At 40.4% G+C, this 19,894-nt stretch overlaps 1 protein-coding gene and 1 long non-coding RNA gene across 7 annotated transcripts in view; one reads left to right on the forward strand and one right to left on the reverse strand.

Annotated features, from left to right (window-relative positions):
• Positions 1–5,730: 5,730 nt before the first annotated feature.
• Positions 5,731–12,107, reverse strand: LOC148644261 (uncharacterized). The gene is made up of 2 exons (XR_015928637.1): positions 11,799–12,107; positions 5,731–6,899 (listed from the first exon to the last, which is right to left on the reverse strand). It is a non-coding gene; the product is annotated as an uncharacterized LOC148644261 (long non-coding RNA).
• Positions 9,170–19,894, forward strand: part of kctd15b (potassium channel tetramerization domain containing 15b) — a 31,723-nt gene continuing 20,998 nt past the window's right edge. The window contains exons 1-2 of one of the 6 annotated variants that reach the window (XM_088613625.1): positions 9,170–10,601; positions 14,460–14,635. In XM_088613625.1, the coding sequence (XP_088469751.1) occupies positions 10,593–10,601; positions 14,460–14,635 (185 nt within the window). In that variant the 5' untranslated portion in view covers positions 9,170–10,592. Of the gene's footprint in view, positions 10,602–10,665; positions 11,091–12,457; positions 12,816–12,913; positions 13,182–14,459; positions 14,636–19,894 lie in introns of those variants that run through there. The other 5 variants (XM_088613623.1, XM_088613626.1, XM_088613622.1 and 2 more) reach the window with 5 other exon arrangements.

The raw sequence follows: 19,894 nt of genomic DNA on the forward strand, positions 1-19,894 counted from the left end.
ACTTGGGATTTCTTATCACATGTGAATTACTGGATCTTCAGGGCTAAAAAAATCAAATTGGGTGTGGCTGGTTCACTTCCACTTATCGGAGGCAGTCCAGTGACGAAAGGGCAGGTACCCCAAAATACTGTAGATCCTCCCGAATCTTGGCATCTTATCGTCTTTCTTTGAGCTGGTTCGGGTCGCAAGGAGAGACAGGAATGGAGACCTGGCAGGCTTCACTGACAGGTGTTAAGGGTTCTCAAACTGTGGCCCTTGCAAACAACTGCGCCACTGCGTTTCGGGTGCAACAGGCTTCTCAGTTCTTCAACAGATAGATAGTCCAGGATTTAAACAAACAGCTGAGGGAACTGGTTGCAATGAGTGGAATTTGAGAACTCCTCACCTGTGGCGTGGTGACATTTACACCTGAGCCATGGTACATCAGCTGCCGAATCCACAATCCAGAGATCACAGACAGATTTTAAAGAGAACTGCAGCACTACCACAAAACAAAGCAGTGAAGAAAATCTTCAACTTAAATCACTCAGTGTGGTGGAGCTGACATCTTATTGTAACAAAAAGCTCATCAGAAAGAAAAAAAATCACTTTTCAAAAGTAATATTTTTAGTGATGTCAAAAGCTATTTAAAACTGTAAACCAGTGACTGGGGTGTTTCTTAAGGGAAAATGCTCAAAGCGCTTATCTCAAATCAGATCAGATCAGAAACAAATCCACCAACACCGAGAAGATGGTGTGCAAAAATAACAATATACAGAATACATTTAATTTGCATATAAAACATGTCGGACAAGATTGTAACACAAACTGTTCCAAGTTGGGTTCATTTTTATAAAAACAAATGAAAGGTATCCACAAATACTATTAAGGTCACAGGTCCTTGATAAACAACGAAGATCTTTATTAATGTGGATTTTAAATAGCCTCTTAGATATTGTATATAGGCTGTATTCATTTATTTTAAACTATGAAGAGTTAAGCCTTCACTTGTTATTGCTGTAAGTAGGCTGTATTCATTTCTTTACAGTCTTTATATTTACTTGTAATGTACAAATTCAACCACACGATGGCAGCAAAAATAAGTCAAAGCCTAGTGGTGAAAAGTTATGTTAAAGACATGCACTGGACTTGCCTACAGTACCTCACTGTGTAATTGAGATGGCTTTGTGCCGCTTGTAGTTGTCCTTGTAATGCCCTCCAAGTGAATTGTGACTGGAATGCCATCTAACGTTTCTCTTTTTCCATAACACTCCTTTCACACAATGTCCAGTGAGAGATAACCATCTTCCTTTTTACCTTTTTGAAATACAGTATATAAAAAAACTGAACCCGAGGGACTACTTGAATCAAAGATGTAAAAGGAAAGATTACAAAGAGGAGGCATTTGGCACACATATCTCTTTTGATTTCTAATAGTTAATTCATCCAAGGGTCTCATTAATTACTTTTTGAAGGACGTCAGGGTACGAGTTTCCATAACATGGCTGGCTAGCTTGTTCCATACTCCCGCAGTTCTTTGTGTAAAACATCGTTCTCAGCTTTAAAGGCACTTCCACGCACTTATGACTTGTGCCTTGAATCTTCCAGAAGGTCTACATCAGGCCTACTTCCCATTCTTTATCCTGTGACAAAATACTAGAGTTCTAAAGGCTGAGATTTGTTTTAAACCGTTTTTTATTCGTTTTAAGCCATTTTCTGTTGTCACAAGGGCTCCCCTAACCAGGACATATTCCTTACAGGGAAACACTCATTATTCGGTCTTCAATTAGTTCACGTAGGCTTCCCAAAGCAGACACTGATTACAGACTGGAGTTTTTGTACTGCTGACAATAGGACCTTGTCTCCTACTATAGATCTCGCATTACAGCTCCCTACAGCCAAGCCCCCCTGCCCATTCCTCAGGCTGTGCATAGCCTATCCCTGACATGTTTAGGTGACTTTCTGACCTCTTCTGTGAAAGACATGCTCCTATGAAGACCCTTTCTTTCATCACTGCGCAGGGCAATGTATTGCAGGTAAAGCCTAGGTGTGTGATTTTGATATCAGTTCTCCTTGGCCATACTGACAGTAAAGGAAGGTCAGAAGTTTTCTATAGGGACGTTCCTGACTCCTACCAGACAAACCCTATTTTGCACACTCTCTTGGGATATTTCCAGTATATTCAGCATTTGCCTCACTTATATCAAAGTTTCACTACTCTTCACTATATTTTACACTGATTTTATAGTTTATAGGCATTGGCCAATCTGCACTGACAAGCCTGTTCCCCATCTTTAACAGTCACTTGGTTTTTCTTTTTCTCTGTGCCAAGACCTGATATGCAGCCTTTAAAGCATCTAAATCATCAGAGTGTTTCTTGAAAATTCAAGATCCTAAACTGTCATTTTGCACAAATAGCCCGACACATCCACACGAGTTAAAGTGTGAATAAAACAAACGAAGAAAAGAACTCGGCTCATTCAGTCGTTGTACCTTCAGTGCTAAGATGTCTTCCAAAAAGAGGAAAGAAAGACCTTTGATAATATATGCCCTCTTAATACATGCTGTTTTTTTTCCTAGTGCCATCTCTCAATTATGCTTAAGTAATTGCTAGCATTTTGCACTTAGGGGAATTGCACAGCCTGTTTAAGGTGCCTATTTGTATGCACTACATTGCAGCATGTTCTAATAATACACTGGAACTTTCATGCTGCTTCTGAAATAATGAACAATAACTGTCAATACTGCATTAGTGATGCACAAATACATCCACCAGATAGGCAAACGACAGGGGAAATAGAACAGCAGGCAAAAATAGGACGACAAAGCATAGCAAATTATAGGATATGAGTTCTGAAAACACTTTTTAAACTTTAACTACCCTGCCTTCTCGCAATTTATACAGGAATCAAAAGCAATGCCTTGTTCATATATGCTCTCCTTTATGGAAAAAAAAAAGATACCTGCATCAGAAAACAGCTACTTTGATTTGAAGTGTGTTGCATATTTGGGACATTGTGTGGTGTACCAATTTAATTTTAATTGGACTTTTTAACTCTGACAGTTCAGTGACTCCCCCTGTCATCTTTGAAAACAGTAACACTTCTATCCAACTATTGTAAATGTAAAGAACCTCCACAGCGTCAGGTTTTTACCAGGTTTTCTCTTACCTTCCAAAGCCATGCTGACTCTGTTAACTAGTAACTCTCAGTGATTCCTGGTTGTGTGTGTGGGCCCTGCACTGGCCTGGGGTTCTGTCCAGGGTGAAGCCCTGCCTTGCAGCCTGTAAGAGTGGATGGGGGCTCTCCGGGACCAGGGGTGGAGATACCTGTTACTGTATATTCTGATTTGGGCATGAAGGCATGGAGGTCCGTGCTGCTGCCTCACAGCTGTGCTACCCTCTGTGTGGAGTTTGCATGTTCTCTCAGTGTTCACATAGGTGCTCCAGCTTCCTCCCCCCTGCCAGACACATGCTGGCCAGGCTGGCCGGTGTCTCCTATGTCGTCCCTGCATGCTCTGTGCAGGGTGTACAGTAGCTCCACCTTGTACCCTGGGCTTCTGGAATAGGCTCTGGGTTGTCACAGCCCTCGGCAGGAATAAGCAGCTTTCTAATAACCAATGGAACCTACACCGAGGAAAAATGAAATTCCAGCAAAATTTAGAATGGCACCTAACAGACATTTTTCAAAGATTCATTATTCAAAAAATGAACCTTAACAAACATTATGTTTATATTATATCAGAGCTACTCTGTGTGTTCACCCAACTAAAGTCGCGCTGAAAGCCACCTGCAGGGAAATCAAGGTGCACTGAGATTACTTTTATGCAGCTTTGCAAGTATCAGTAATGACAAACATATCCATTAAAATTAAAGTCAAAGACTGTGTTAATGGCGAGCAGAAGGAAAGACGCAAACTCTCAGGCGTTGTCACACCATCGGTCTCGAGTGACACGCCAGGTACCCGGCCTTTAAATTACAAGTCTTCCCTTTTTAATTGAAGAACAATGGCCCCACCTTCTGGCAGTACAGCAAAGACTCCAGTTGCAAACAATCCTGAGTTAATGAGCATGCATTAACCAAGCTGCATGGGGGGTTGAATACCAGCAATTCATTGCCTGCATCAAGAACAACTGAGGCTTGATATCCTCATCCGGTTAATAAGACTTTCCCACTTTTTGGCATCTCGTAATAAATGGAAAAACGAGTCAAGACAGAAATTTTTTGTTTTGCAAAAGAGCAGTGGCATCGACAGCCCTGTGATCTAGCCCGGGGCCTTCCTGGCAGAGACCAGCCCACAGATTAAACTACCTGGCAATCAATATATTCTCACCGAGTTCTCTAAGATAGCATCACATTCAGCCCTGCTAGAACACTGAATTGTCTCTCGTCTCAGTGGAATTACAGACACCTTTGTTGTTGGACATTGCTGCTTTTGATGGATCATTGAAAGGCTTGATTGTACATGTTCAGCCCATCTGTGTATTGGTAGCTGTGGCTTTATGTGCAACTCTGCTGTCTAATTCCTGAAGTGACAGTACAGGCACCACAAAGTTATCTAGAAGTTGCATTACTGCAGCTGTCTGATGAAAGACATCACCTCCATGTTGCATTGCATGAGAAAATGTTATTTCGGATGCACGAAGTCGTAGAACGCGTGTAGAGTAAAAAGAGAAACTTCTTCTAGACTGAAAAAATAAGACATACAGTACAACACCCATCAAATACCCTGAGAATAGTTTCTACCAATGTTCCTGATGCAATTAAATAAATTGTCTTTATATCTTTGTATATGCTGCAATAACATGAATGGTTCTTCAAGATTATCCTCTTTTAAAGAACCTCAATAACAATTATATAGACAAGAAGAATAAAGATGCAGGAATACACCAGAGACAGGGATCGGTCATTTACAAAACCAAAAGAAGAGTAGCAAGTGAGGGGAGGCTGTTTATCCTGTTGGGATCACCACTAGCTGCCTTCTTACTGGCCCAAACATCTCACCTCCCTGTTCTTGTAACGAGCACGAGAAATACAGTACCAGCGACAGGGTCAGGCAGTCTGGTCACCTCACCTTTCCAGAGAAAAGGATTTGATCCAATAAAGCTCAAGGCTGGAGGCTTCCCACGGGAGCATTTAATGGAATCCTGGACAAGATACTGTACAGAAAATAGTGTCTGTAGCAAGTTATTTTTTTAAATATCCAGCAGAGGGAGGTCTTGTGTGACAAAGGTTATTTACAGATAAAGAAGGTAACAGGAATGAATTGATTAATGTCAAGGACTCTCTACCTCGGAACTGAAGTGTACTTACAATGAAGTTTCTTTGAGCACTTTAATTTGTGCACTTTTTTTTACCAGATGCTTTCAGATTGTAAAAGACCGAACACTTGATTTGGTTTGGTTTATTCCAGGATACCCTGAACCTAAAAGAAGAAAATAAACAAAGACATAATTTAAAACCAAATCAAGACCCCTGCCCCTTGTGAGTCCTTTTATATCATAAACTAGTCTCAATTAATCCCATGTGAAAATGTGCATCTTGCCTCTTCACTAAGTATCTAATTAATCAATTAATAAACCACATATGTGAACCTGTATACCAGCAATACAGACCTTTACGCCATCTAGTGGCAGGTCCGCTGAAATTACTGTCCTAATTACTGCTGATCTGCCACAATGAATACCTAGATACCTAGCGTGAACCAATGAGCTTGTAGAGGGTACTTACAAAAAAGACAACAAAAAAGTGTTCATGTTGACATATCATTTCTATTTAATACAAGGTGGGGGAAATAATAAAAAGTAATCTAGTTAAAAGTGTAGAATTTAAATCAAGGGATCTTATGCCATAATTACACAGTGCACTATTAAGACCTCATTCAAAATACTGTGAAAAAGTGTGGTCAACACATATTATGGGAAGGATATCACTGCTCTGAAATCTGTCCACAGGACAGCAACCAGATACACCCGGGTTTTAGAAGAATATCCTACACTGACAGGCTAAAATAAAATGAGCATCAGAGCAGATGACAAGGAGATCCAGTTATTCAAAGTCAACTCTGTGGGCTTCTTCAGAATCAGCAGTGGAATATGGACAAGTGGACTTGAGTGGAAACGATATGGACGTACATTTAAAACTGAGATCAGGGCAAGCTGAGATCCTTGGATTCATCATCTACTAAGATCCATACAGCTATATGACATTAAGTGGTTTCCAAGAGCTTCAGATCTTGGAAACAGGAGTTTGAACAGTCTGTGAAATCAGTCCAGTTGACTTTGTTGACTTGTATTTTAGTCACAGAGAGATGAAGTTTGAAATGTTTCCAAATTGGTCAAAAAAGGGTAGATTACTAGTTTCCCATGCTCTTGTTTCCCATATATGTATACTGTATGAAGAATGAATGCTTGAAGAACTATTATTTTTGAAGAATAAATGTTTTCTTCAGTTAACAACCATCTTCACCTCAAGGAGCCAGACAGTATGCCTCAGTGAGTGTTGAGATTTCACCAGAAAACTGAACGTCCTGAAAATGCACAGAAAGATTGTCTGTTGAACCTGTGGTTTAAAAACCAGTCCTTCGGGACTATGGTTTCTAGCTCTCTAGTTCAGATAGTTCAAGGCACACATTTAGAGTCTGAGATAATGGAATGTCCTTTTTCTTTGCAGGTTTGAGGCTCTCCGGGACCAGGGGTGGAGATACCTGTTATATTCTGATTTGGGCATGAAGGCATGGAGGTCAGTGCTGCTGCCTCACAGCCGTGCTACCCTCTGTGTGGAGTTTGCATGTTCTCTCAGTGTTCACATGGCTTTCCCCAGGTGCTCCAGCTTCCTACCCCCTGCCAGACACATGCTGGCCAGGCTGGCCGGTGTCTCCTAGTCGTCCCTGCATGCTCTGTGCCGGGTGTAGCTCCACCTCCTAGCTTGTCCAGTGCCGCATACAGTTCATAATTAGACAGATTGGATTGGTTAAATCTTTGCAGATACTTTCCCAGACTCTTTATAAAGCTTATACATAAAACTTAAAAAAGACTAATAACACAAGAAAGAAAAATGCGTACCGATCAAAATTCTGATGGTCTAGTAGTAATCTCACTATTTTGTTTTTGTGTAATCGCTAGCGATACCGTGATTTAATATACATGTTTTGTTTTATTCATAACTTTTTTTAAGACGCCGGCTTATACATGTTGCCGTTATCTGAGGCTTAGGTTGATAATACAAACAATCAAGCACAACAACAACAACAACAACAACAAAAGGGCGCTGCTCAGAAAAGAGATGAAATGACGAAAATAGAACAGCACCGGCTTTCAGTCGCGTCCCATGACGCTTTTAGAATCGCTGTTAATGACACCTGCTTCGGAACCTTGGGGCAAACTTATTATTCTTATAGGGTCATACATTAATGCATACATCTCATTTGCATACATGTTCCCTCTAACAGGCCTCCCGAATGTTGATTGATTCTTTCTTCAGAGTGGCACCAGTGACTTTCTTTTAATGGAATAATAATCTAATATGTATTAGGAAGACAATTCTGTACTTTGATAGTGTTATCATCATCATCATCATCATCATCATCATCATAATCATCAACAACACGGTCATCAGTACTTATCCCATAATTTTAACTACAAATATGCCGTGTGTACGTCTCCGCGTAAAGACACTAACCTTACAAATGACCGTGGAAATATTTGCCGTTGGGATCGAAGTGTGTTTGGTCTGTTAATATTTGGAAGGCTACTCGAATGATTGCATTCAAAACGTTTATATATTTTAATAATCGTATCGGCTTGGTTCGCCTTCGTAAGGGATAGCCGACCTGACGAAAATACCTGGCTGAACGTGTTCTGAGGCCTTTGATTTCAACAAGGTGTAGTTAATAGCAGGCTTCTATTTATTTTTTTTAGAAACACTACAAAATTAAATAAGCTTACAGTTTAATATTCTCTTCGGATAAATATAATTAACACAACTAAATCTTTAAACAATTCCAACAAAACGCAACACAATCCGTCGTAAAATGTACGGTACGGCAATTGTGCTATTCTGCAGGTGCAAAAGACTACCCAAATTCTGTGGATATTTTTCGTTTTCTCATGAATATATCGTTTATTGATCAATAGTTATTAAGCATCTCACATAGTACGATAAATTACTTTGTAAAGTATTATAAAGGTATCATTTTGGAAAGAATTCACGAAAAATGATGATAACGCTGAACATTGCCCCGGGCTAAATTCTAGTAAAATGTGAATCTTACGAAAGTAAATTTCGTCTAGTTAAACTAACTTATTCTCTTTCCTGAAACAAATAACCCAATAGACACATTTCCAGTAGCCTATCTGACGAAGCTGTACTTGTCTTGGGTACGTTTCGGTTGACTCTAAGGTTTGTAGTAAATTGATCTAATACATAGATCACAGATTTCACTTGTGTTTCAAAATCTTGGGCTTACACAGTCTACATTCTTGATGCACAACTGGAATGTACAAATATTAGATTATGTGAAACCTATTCGTCTGCACTGTATATTTCAAAATATATATCTCTCAGCCTTTCCCCTCTGTTAAGTAAAACCCGCTCAGTGATCACCACGCAAAATTAGCAGAACAGCTGGTGTGCGGTTAACGTGTCACCAGCGTTCCTACCTGCGCTTGAAACTGGTCAAGAATACCCAATATTTGGTCTATGTTGCATGCAAATCTCTGGGCTGACCTACTTCTCCGTCTCCTCTTCACTTCAGACACTCAGCTAAAATCCATAAATTAAGGAAATTAACTGATGGGGCCCGGGGCAACTTTGTAAGCTATTTAAATCTTTAAATTTACAACATCTTCTGCATACTTCGTGTAATTGAACTAACTGCGGGGTTGTTACTTTAATGAGAATTTTTTTCCTGTCTTCCTTGTAGTTTGTACTCCAGAAGACACAACAAAATTTCGCCCCGAGGGGAAAAGGTTCCTTGCTCTATGCCAAGGAGTGGAGGGATGAGGGGATCCGGGAGTGCGCGGTTGTCTCGGGTGTATCTGGGATCGGAGGGTCGCTTTTTCCCCAATTTCCCACGTCTTGCCCTGTCCGGAAGAGTAAGAGGAAGGCGAATGCGAAGCGGGTGAAAGATGGTATCTGCCCGATGTGTTTCTTACTGCCCGTCTTTATCGGGAGAAAGGCGACTCTCGCACAGGGCGAAAGATCGATTTCAAAGCGCACTTCAAATTAATCCATCGCTACCTTCAGCTCTTAACCTTGATCTTCCTCTTTCTAGTGTGGCCGTGCGTCCTTTCGGACACTAGTAGGCGCCAGACATCAAGAAACAAACACCGAGAGCGGGAATGCAAGGGAAGGATTTGGGAATACTGTAATTATAAGGCTCAATGCAACATTCATTATTTAGAACTATTTACACGCAAATAAACAAACAGACAAATAAATAAATAAACAGCTAGCCTATGTAAGCACCTGTAAAGTGGAGAAGGGAGGGGGGGAACGATGAGATTTTTGTACAGTTCAGTGTTGTAGACAGCGCGTTAATAAATGTTCTCGTGTATTAAAAGGTTGATCTATTAGTGTTTCGTATTTAAACGCATTAGTGCATCGTTTGTGTGTGTGTCTGTGTGTTTCAATTTTACTTCAACAGAATGAATCTCAGGGTAGAAAATCTGGTTGCTCTTTGAGCTAGCAGCCTGCCTTTCTGCTCGCTTGTATAGGAAGTCTTCACGGCAGACATCTCCATCTAGCCGTGTGCTATAATTGAAATGGCGCGTTTCGCTGGAGGCAGGTTGTGAGGGCGCTTTTTGTAATAGCAGAATGCATGTCGATAGACGTCATTTGGTTTTAATGGCCTACAGGAAATTTGGCGTTACAATACGAGACATTAGCAAGCGAGAAAGGAAAGAAAAAACAGCCGCATGGAAACTGTTTATAGAGATCTGCATATTCAACATCAGCATTTCTTATATAGATACTTTATCAACAAGTTACACAGCGCTTCCATAATCGCTCTATAAGTGCAAGAGATGAGAGAAACGTGCCCTGCGTTACTTATTTGGGAACTGAAAATTTATGCCTAGTTGAAAATGCCTGGGGAAATATTACATCAGACGAAATGACAATGATTAAAATCTGCTTTTTTCTTCAGTAAGTCTATCGAGCGACGTGACAGTGGCCTGATACTTAACATTAAACCGTTATCCCCCAGCAAACCAGAACTTAAAAACCGTTATAAGGATTTATTTATTTATATTTTGGGGGAAAAGGAGGAAAAATACCAAATGACTCGGTCTAATCTTCACCGGCATCTTGGGGAAAGGAGGAAAAATATCAAATTTTCATCTTGAATTTAGCTAGGGCGCGAGTAGGGTTGAGCTAATTGTAGCCTAATCCTTGCCCCAGAGGCGTTTGGAAAGCCTAGAGCAAGAATTCTTTTTAGCTCTCCTCTGTTATTTAGAGACGGATTATATTGGCTTTCTTCTTCTCATAACAGCCCGGCAGTTTCATTTTAGCAAAAAGAAGGACAAGAAGCTAAAAAAATCGCAGCTGGGGCCAGCCGTCTGATATTAAAAGTCTAGAAATAAGAGCGGAAAAAAGGGAAGAAGAGATTTCGTCTATGTTCAAGGTAAGGACGCTGCTTGCTTCCTGTGTTGCTGTTTTCAAAGTGCCTGATCTCAACTAGTCTAGTCGACACTATAGATCTTTAAAGCTACAGTGACCCTTTTTATAACAATGCATCAGAGCTACTTTCCTTGGTTTTTGGAGGTTTTTGGGGGCTTGTCTCTGCGAAAGAATGGGCATGAAACTCGAGGAATGCTGAAGTACTTAGTTTTATGAAACTTGGAGGAAATGTTACGGAAAGAGATAATACAGTTCTCCTGGTGGACGGATGAAATCTGGCTCGGAATTGCTTCGGACTTTCCTAAAACGTTTGAAACGGTACACACGGCTGAATAATGCACGTATAGAAAGCTCGGCTCCCTGTTTCACGGGGTGATCTGTTTTTAATTTATGAATCAAGGAGATGCATGTAGCTCACTCCCTGTCTGTATGCAATGTTAGCCAGGCGCCAGTGAGAATGAATTTTCGAACAGGCTGCTGAGGATCCTGGCTGGTAAATATCGTGTTGTGCATCCCGAACGAAACACCATGCCGAATCACCGACACGTCTGAATTTAAAGTAATATATATGGAATATGAAAACAGTATAATGTATATTTTCAAAAACGTTCCGTCGTATCAAAAACATCTTTTCTGATATGTTGGTATGTGAAAAAGACGCCATATTGTGAAATTGGCAGTATTCCCCCCTTGGGCACAAATGTATGTTCAGGGGTAATAAAATTGTGGAAGCCGTGTTTCGCTATTGTTTTAATTTTTGGTGGGCGAACATAAACTTTTACGTGTAATGTACGTTTTCCTCAAAGGTACGCAGCAGCACAGCTGGTCGAAAATAAAACTTCGATAAGCAGAAGCTCTTAATAATAAAGTCGATTTCTTTTCTGTTCTTATTATTTTAATACAACCTCCGCGTCGTAGAACCGCTCACGCAACGTGTGGTGTTTCTGTTCAAAAGTTAAGATCGATCAACACAAGCGGTTGTGTTGCAAAATCAAACTTTTAGGTGGCGTTTTTTTTTAAATCACGTTTCCTGAGCAGCCTACAGTCCTTAACGTGTTGCCTACAAAATTGACTTCGGCGGCCTCTCGTGTCAGTCATAAAAAGGCGATCATTTCTTTCATTACCGGTTACAGAGTGTCTGATGGTAAATAACCCGAGAATACTTCAAGCATTTAGTCAATGAGAAACCGATAATACAGACCGTCAGGGAACAGATGTTAGTGCTGATCTCATTAAAGACGAGTCAATGGTCCTTTTCGAGTTCGGATGTTTATTTTTGTCTGGGGACTCCTGAGAACACTTTAGACCGAGCGTGGAGATAAATAAATAATGTGTGTTCCAAAAGTGTGAGCAGGACTCTGCTTTATTTTCTCCGGTACACTCATTCGTGATTTATAGTTTACATCTAGGGCTGTTTAATAGCCTTATTTAGCCCCATTCATTTTTGAATTTTTCATCTTTTTTTTATCCATTTCGACCCCTCTGGCTGTCTTGCTCTATTTTCACCTAACCCTTCACCTCCTCAGCCCCTCCCTCCCTCCTCTCTCCGTCTTTCCTGTTTTTTTTTCTCTCTCTCTCAGTTGGTGTGTGTGTGTGTATATACTTTTGTATCAGGCTTATTCCCCCAACATTAATATCAGTATTGGTTACCATGGCCCGTGGCTATATGAAGAGGTGGGATAGCTTCATACGCCCAAAAGTTCTTAAGTCTTTTGAAGTCTTTCTTTCACTGGGATGTGAAATGTATCATCCAGAGTGTGTATTAAATGAACAGTATTCCTGTAGGCTTCGTGTGTAGCGAGGCAGGCAACACCCTGGAAAATTCTGTAGTCTTTCTGCATTCTCTGCCCCGGGCATCTTGCCGTGGGCAAAAGCGCTGAATGGAGCGCTAACAACAGCCTTCTGTTTACCTTTTATGGTTAAAATAACAGCCTAGCAAATGAGCGGCTTCACGGAGGAACGATTCGGTGAAATCACTCTCAAGCTGCGGTAACATAGCTCGTTTAATCACCTCTCCAAAACTGAACAACTGCGAGCACAATAGGGAAGAAAATGATTTTGTGCGCAAATGAGCGTCGCATCCCGAGACGTTAATTTCAGCGCAACATGGGTAATAGTTCTGACAACACTCTCGATATGCGCAATTAGCGCGTTAAGACCTTGGCCATCTGATTCGGGGAACCCCCCACAAAAAAATAAAATAAAGCGTGTATTAAAGGTAAAGTATTACCCGAAACGACCTATCCACACGTGGAGGGTGCGAGGGCTGCGCAAAGTTCTGACTGACGTGAGGAAAAAAGACGATACTGGGGGGTAACGCATTCTTCAACGCGATGTATTAAAAACAAAACATCAGTAGAAAAGTTTCCGTGTGGACGTGAAACATGTTATCAACGCGTTAAAAGGGGCGCTAAGAAAAGAGCCATTTTGATCGCCCTTCCCCGTGTAGTCAGTGAAGCAGCTGGTGACTCCTCATCTGGGGTGAAGTCCCGTGTGTGATGGTGTCAGGCTCCAAGAAGCGCACAGGGGGGTGTTGCGACTGGCGCTCGGTTCACGCACCGGGTCAGACTGACAGACGTTAGAGGTGACGGATATTTACACGACATTGTCAAGCCGCCCAGCGCATCTTCGATATAAAAGTGGGGACGACTATATCCGTATTTTGTGATATTTCGTTATTCGTTTATAACTCGCGGGGCAAAAAGTGATTCAAGTTTTGCCCAGAGTCGATTAAAGGTTATCGACCTGCGCTGCGGCTTTTCTCGTCCTGCTGCATCTTTCAACCTGCTTTCCGAGCCGAGCTGTGCAGGACAGGCTGACGCGAACCTCGTACCTCGCTTTCCTTAAACTCTCGTTTCAATTAACCCCCACCAGTCGCAGTTCATTTCTTATATAGCACAGCAAACGTTTTCCTTTGCAGAAGAACTGAACTACAGGCGTTAAAAGTATGTTTGACTTACTAGCAAACCACAAGCCAGTGTGCTGAGAATGAGATATAGGCTAATTAAAATGGCATTTTGACAGTGTGGCCATATCTGAAACAGCGTAGACTTTGGTTCATCAATGCAATAGGGAGCACGTGGATAATCTATTTCATGTACAGCTGAACTTTTCTGAGTATTTAGCAATGAAAAGAAACATCTTTCAGGGATCTTTTGCCTAGTAGATTCAACATGCGAAGAGAGACATCTTCGTCATTCATTAATATATTTTATTATTAATGCTTATTTTTTCCTTGAATTATTGCGTTGTCTGCTAATTTCAGGTTACTGCTATTTTTGAAGAATTGGTTCCTAATCGAGTTTTAAGAAATGACATATCTTGGTCAACATTTGCTTTTTAAAAATATTTTGGGACATTTTGTGAGACAAACACCATTATTGAGTCCGCCTTTGGAGATAAGGAAGTCGTTAATTTCGAGGTGTCTAGTTACTGAGACAAACTTGCAAAAAGCCCCCGAATCCCAATTCACAAATTGGTTATTCGTTTGTCAGGGGATATTTCACGTCTAACACATAAGCCCACGACCTTTAATTAGAATTTTGCAGTTTGTTTTATCTCCCTGGAGGCTGACACCTAGCATTTTTCTTTCTTGATCGCTAATAAGCAACCTTCCATTCTTCCCTCCGGTAATCCGAGGAAAAGGATGCAAATACACTTAATTAGAGTTGTGGCAATAATTTGTAAGCTAAATATGCGATCAGGCAGATGTAGAAGTGATCTGATAAGAGCCAAGATCGCACTTGCTCTAAAGGTACGAGATACTGTCATTCTCGAAACGCGCCTCATTAATCTCTTTGCTTTCTCTCCCCCCCCAACACCCCTCCCCTCTTCCCTTTTTTGAACATTGGCTTGTACACAGGAAGGACGAAGCATGTCACGCTTGTCTTTGACCCGGTCTCCAGTGTCTCCTCTGGCCGCTCAGGGAATCCCGTTACCGGCTCAGCTGACGAAAGCGAACGCCCCGGTTCACATCGATGTTGGAGGACACATGTATACGAGCAGTCTGGCAACTCTCACCAAATACCCGGACTCTAGGTAAGACTCTGCTTCTCTCCTCTGATTCCCCTACCGCTCTGGTCTGCGGGAATGACGTATTTAAATGCATGGTCATCGTCAGCCTATCTATGGATCTGCTGTAGCTGGTATTATCCCTGTGACAGTTCATACAACGTTTCTTCTCGGGAACCTTAAGCTTCATTTATAGGCAGTTATCTTCACGCGAGTGCCTTTTGCTGGTGTTGCTCTTCTTTATTTTCAGTGTGCTGATAAAAGTACCCATATCAGCACATTACTTACTCAAAATAGCTGGGGTTGCATGAATCTGTTCTATAATAAAGTGGACTCATAGGCCTACCTTTATTGCCCGTAAAGGCGTCAACAATAATTTGCGTTTTCAAGTTAAGCGTCCGAGACAAGAAAGGTCCGACTTTCACTGTCGCAACTTGTCAAACGTATTAAGATCTCCTTATAACGCGCCATCCCTTTATCCTTCAGCTTCCAAAATGATAGTTTACCCTCTTACTGTTAATCTACTTTAGTACACGTTCCGCTTATTTTCATCCACAATGTTTTGTGTAGAAGTACACTTTTTCACCACTTAAAATATAAAGTGAAAGAGCACAAGAAACAATCATCACCATTTGACGGAAAACGGGTGATTAAATCAGATGAGTGATTTACATACAGTATGTTGACGTTTGCCTGTGTTCTCTTCAGGGGTTCGGAGCGCTTGACTCACACTTGAACGAGATTCCTCAGTTATCACAAATTGAATAGGCGTAAGAAAGCAATACCGGGTGGCTAGCTAAAGAAAATGCATGGAGAAGTTTAAGAAAATGAGTCAATCAAATAGTTCTTTAAGGGTAACCATGTTTAAGATAACCGTGAATAGTATAACTAAAGAACAAGCAGCTCTATATGTCTTAAGCAATAATCGTATTTTCTATTCGTGTGAAGCCCTAAATACTGTAAATGTCATGGGATTTGTACGCGTCAGTTCCTAGAACTGAAGGAAGACCAAACTCTGCACTACTGTATTTTAGAAAGTTGTCGAGGTGATGTTCTTATTTTAGAACCTCATTACTAATAGTGTGTATCGCATATGGGCAGGAGCAAGCGAACCATTTAATCGAGCGTCTGCAATAATATTATCGACATAAACGTCTCCTGTAGAGCTATCTGTAAGTATTTTCCTTCTCTGACGTGAAGATTATTAAAATCATTTTTAAAGAATAGACACTGATTTGATATGTGTACTGTTTAACAGTGTATACAGTATATATCGATGAAATATATTGTATCTATTGAAGAATAGGCAACAACTCAACAATGTTTGACATACATCTGAAGGAGTAAGGGCATACTGTAATGTGTCTTTCACTCTTGTAGCAGAAATTGCCTCTTGTGTGGTTCACTGTAAACATTTTAAGTGGATGAAATGAAGATGAACAATGCTAAATACATCAACAGTAAAACCACAGTGAGGTTTTAAATTAAAGTTCTTTCTTTAAGTATTTTTGCCTTCTGTGGCTTACTTTGAAATGCAGATTCAGTTTCAAAAATTGCAGTCTCAGTGGACATTGAGCAGAAAATATTGTGTGCTGGTTGCCTTGTATTTCCAGCACACTATAGAATTGGATGCTCCACTATATTATATCTAAAGCAAATAAACTTCTTCCAAAAACAGCTGAAGGTTAAGGGAACGAGTGTGCTATTCAAGAATACAATGATCTATCAATCACAATGAAATTTAAAACAAATATCAATTTAGACTCACAGCATCTAGAAAGGTGGTGAAAATATATAACTTTCTGTGCTTTATCAGGAGATGAGGAACAAGGACTTGCAGCCGTAAATTAACAGATTATAACCTGAAAGTATCTGAGGTTTCTCACTCCAGAGGCTTTAGTGACAGCCTGACTGCTAGAATACATGAAGTGTAGAAATATTTTAACAGAGCAATTCTTTCAGTGCCAGCGTGTCGTGCATTGAAATTGGAAAAACACTCCAACGTTCATCACAGAGGAAACTATACTCCCGAGAACAGACAGGTTATAGTCAGGCCAGGTCAATCCTTTGACTTAGAATAGCCTTTGCCTTCAAAATCACAGCGTCAATGTGTTTTTTCTTGGAGTTTTTTTAATTTCCTTTAGTGAAAGTTATGTTTGCTGCTTTTACTTCATCAGATTCTGTATCCTGAACTTAAATGATAGAAAAAAATGAAAAAAATTGAGCCGGTTTTAGGCATATCAAGTGATTATTTTAATTAGACATGTTTTGTGCTGGGTTATATGCTAAAAAAACAGGAAATTATACTTATAATCTTATTGTGAAATAGGTGTGAATTGATAAGAGATCTTGATTTTTAGTTCAGTTCATTGTCCTGTCAAGACTCAGTCAGAATTCTGAGCTCAGTATGCAAAAGTTTAAAATGCAGTGATTTTTTTAACAGATTGCCCTTTTAATTATGCAGAAAGAGAAAAGAAACTTAGTCTAGTAAGTAATGTCTGGGAATTCATCTTCTTTCAGGCCGCCACATTAAGGACAAGATTCATGAAAGATGTATGAGCTGGTGTTCTGGAAGTCTATCACTGCTTAAGTTAGCTTAATTTTGACATTATGACTGAGAATTGGAGGTAGTGATGGACAATGTTCCCATTCGCGTCGAAGAGTGAAGATAAACCTTCTCAGACTATTTGATACCAACTGTACTGTACCTTGGTGTAACTTTACTTGTAGAATAGTTTGAATTAAAAACTGTCTAGGCTATACGTTTGACCTTTTCCTGCAAGTTGTACTGTGCTATAAGCATAGAAAATACTGTTTTTCCGTTTCTTCTGTCAGTTGAATTAGTGTCTCTGCACTCAGTTTGTGTTTTTCTTAGGACTGTTAAGAATGGGCTGTAGTGCTTCATGCTGGATATTTCCCTTCATCCTTACTGTGCAACAAAAGCATAATGAGTTATAGTGAATCAAATCGAACGTTTCAAAGTGACGCTACTGAAATCATACAGTAACTCTGAGCCACCTCCCCCTCTCTGGATACATACACAACTGTCTCCCCAGTCCACGCTTGGTTTAAACTCCGGTTCTAACCATCAGGTTTAAACTCTTCTGTTACAAATATGTACTGCTTCCAGCCTGGCTTGGTTAAAATAGTTATCTGCTGTCACCTTATTCAGATGAGCTTCCCTGAAGCACCATTTTTTAAAACTTTCTACTTTTTTAAAAACTTTTACTGCACTTCTCACTGACTATACTGACCGTCTGTATCGTGTGTATTGTATTGTTGTATCATTGTATCATTTCGTTACACTGTGCTGTGTTGACTGTGCTGAGCTGCTGTTGCACTGCAGTTTACCTCACGGGATCAATAAAGTATCTATCTATCATTGGTAAGGTAGAGCAGTCTTTTCTCTGTCCTTCAGTCTGCTGTTTGAGTCCTGTCCACTCACCTCTAGACAGCACGCTGGGTGGCCTCTTTCCTTTACCTGTTTTGACATGACAGATGCAAAGCCCAGTGAGCCCTTTGACGGTATATTCTCGAGTAGTTATATTCTTGTTTCTAGCAAGTTAAAAAATGGTGGGGGGGAGGGGAGGTGGAGAAAAGAAAACAGAAGCAGCATTTTAATTGCTTTAAAAAGTTGAGATGAAAAACAGAGGAGGGCCCGGAGCGAGCTTGGTGAAAATTCTAGCTGGAAGAATTGCAAGACCATATGAGAAAAGATCACCTCAGGCAAACTGCGAGATGAGTATTGGTTTTTTATAAAGCATTTTGCATCGATTTCCAGAAAAGGAGAGAGAGTGAGTGTCTTGCACATGGCCCTTACTCAGGGCAAAAACTGCACAGCTTTGTAAGAACGCAAGTTTGGGGTGGAGACCAGATCGGACTTCAAGTTGGGTGCCCTCCGCCAGCAGAGCTGTATACTCCAAAATGTGAGGTGTGATTAATACGGTGAATCCTCAGCTGTATTTCAAAAAGACAATTGCATGTATTCTAGATAAGACTTATTGCATTTGTTCTCAGGTACAGGACTCTCAGGTATATCTGTGGAGGATGAGCATGGACGTGGAGTTGAGGCTAGTCTTCTCTGTGGGTGACTCATTTGAAATTACTAAATGAGCGACTTAAGCACTATAAACCTTGTTTTATTTGTAGTTGTTATTCGATTAACGGGATAACCTGAGTTTGATTCTGTAATGCTTCAGAATGAAACAATAGATGTAGAGATGTAGTATAGAGATTTTCAGGACAACTCTGTGACTGTGGCAAAAGTTAAGATTGAAAATCAATGATAAACATGGCACACTTGAGCATTCTTAAATTATCCTAGTGATTTATTTGGTTGATACCCTTATTCAAAATGACATAGATTTGCAGTCGTTTACACATCTGGGAGTCTTACTTGAGCAGTTCAGGTGAAGGATTCTACAGCAGTGTCTTGCATGGGATTTGAACCCACAACCCCTTAATCCAGAACCACAACCACTGCTCCAAACTGCTGTGTCGTCTTCTGACTTCTTAAATACCCTTCCACCACAAGAAGCGGAAGTAGCCAAATGTGTTTCAGATTTTGTGCAGGGTGGTAATACACATTCAATACACAAGTCAATGAATGTATCGTTTCATTTTTTGTGTGGTTGTCCTGTCTTACTTGTCCTGACAATGGGTCATTAACAGTGGTAAGTAATTTTCGGGGCTCTGCAGATTGTATGCGTACCTTCCAAAAAACATATTTTTGGAAGACGTGTGAGCGAGCCAGTACTGACACTGAACTGCTATTTAAAGAGCTGGTTACATCAACGTGATGATATCAGTGACCCCTTCCCATAGCAACAGCTGTTGTTAAAGAAGCTTATTTGGGAAGCTTGAAGGAATGAAGCAGTGAGAAAACAGGAAAACAGCCAGAGAAAATATGATACGGTCTCGAAATTAAATCCAGGGATGTTATTTTTATTCATACAAACAGCAGCTTAACCTTTAAAACAACATCAGAGGAGAAGTGACAGGAAGAAAAAAGAGGAAAATTGTACTTTTTATGTTACTGTTCCATGCAATTTAGTAGCCACTGTTAACACCTCAGCAGGGGTGTGACTAATAGCTACCATTTCTTAAACAGGGTGGCAAAGGATTCCATGTGCTTTCTTCTGGGACTTCTGCGTGCTTGAATTAAATTAAGGAAGCTGCAATTTGTCCCTTTTTGGAGTTCTGGGTCTTAAGAAAATCAAAGTTACCAAATAGCAATAGTTCGTGAACTGGAGTAAGAAAATTAACAAAAACATAATTGTTACAATG

Source organism: Lepisosteus platostomus, chromosome 20 (genome assembly GCF_059453375.1).
Source record: "Lepisosteus platostomus isolate fLepPlt1 chromosome 20, fLepPlt1.hap1, whole genome shotgun sequence".
In the NCBI taxonomy this organism is placed as follows: Eukaryota; Metazoa; Chordata; class Actinopteri; order Semionotiformes; family Lepisosteidae; genus Lepisosteus; species Lepisosteus platostomus.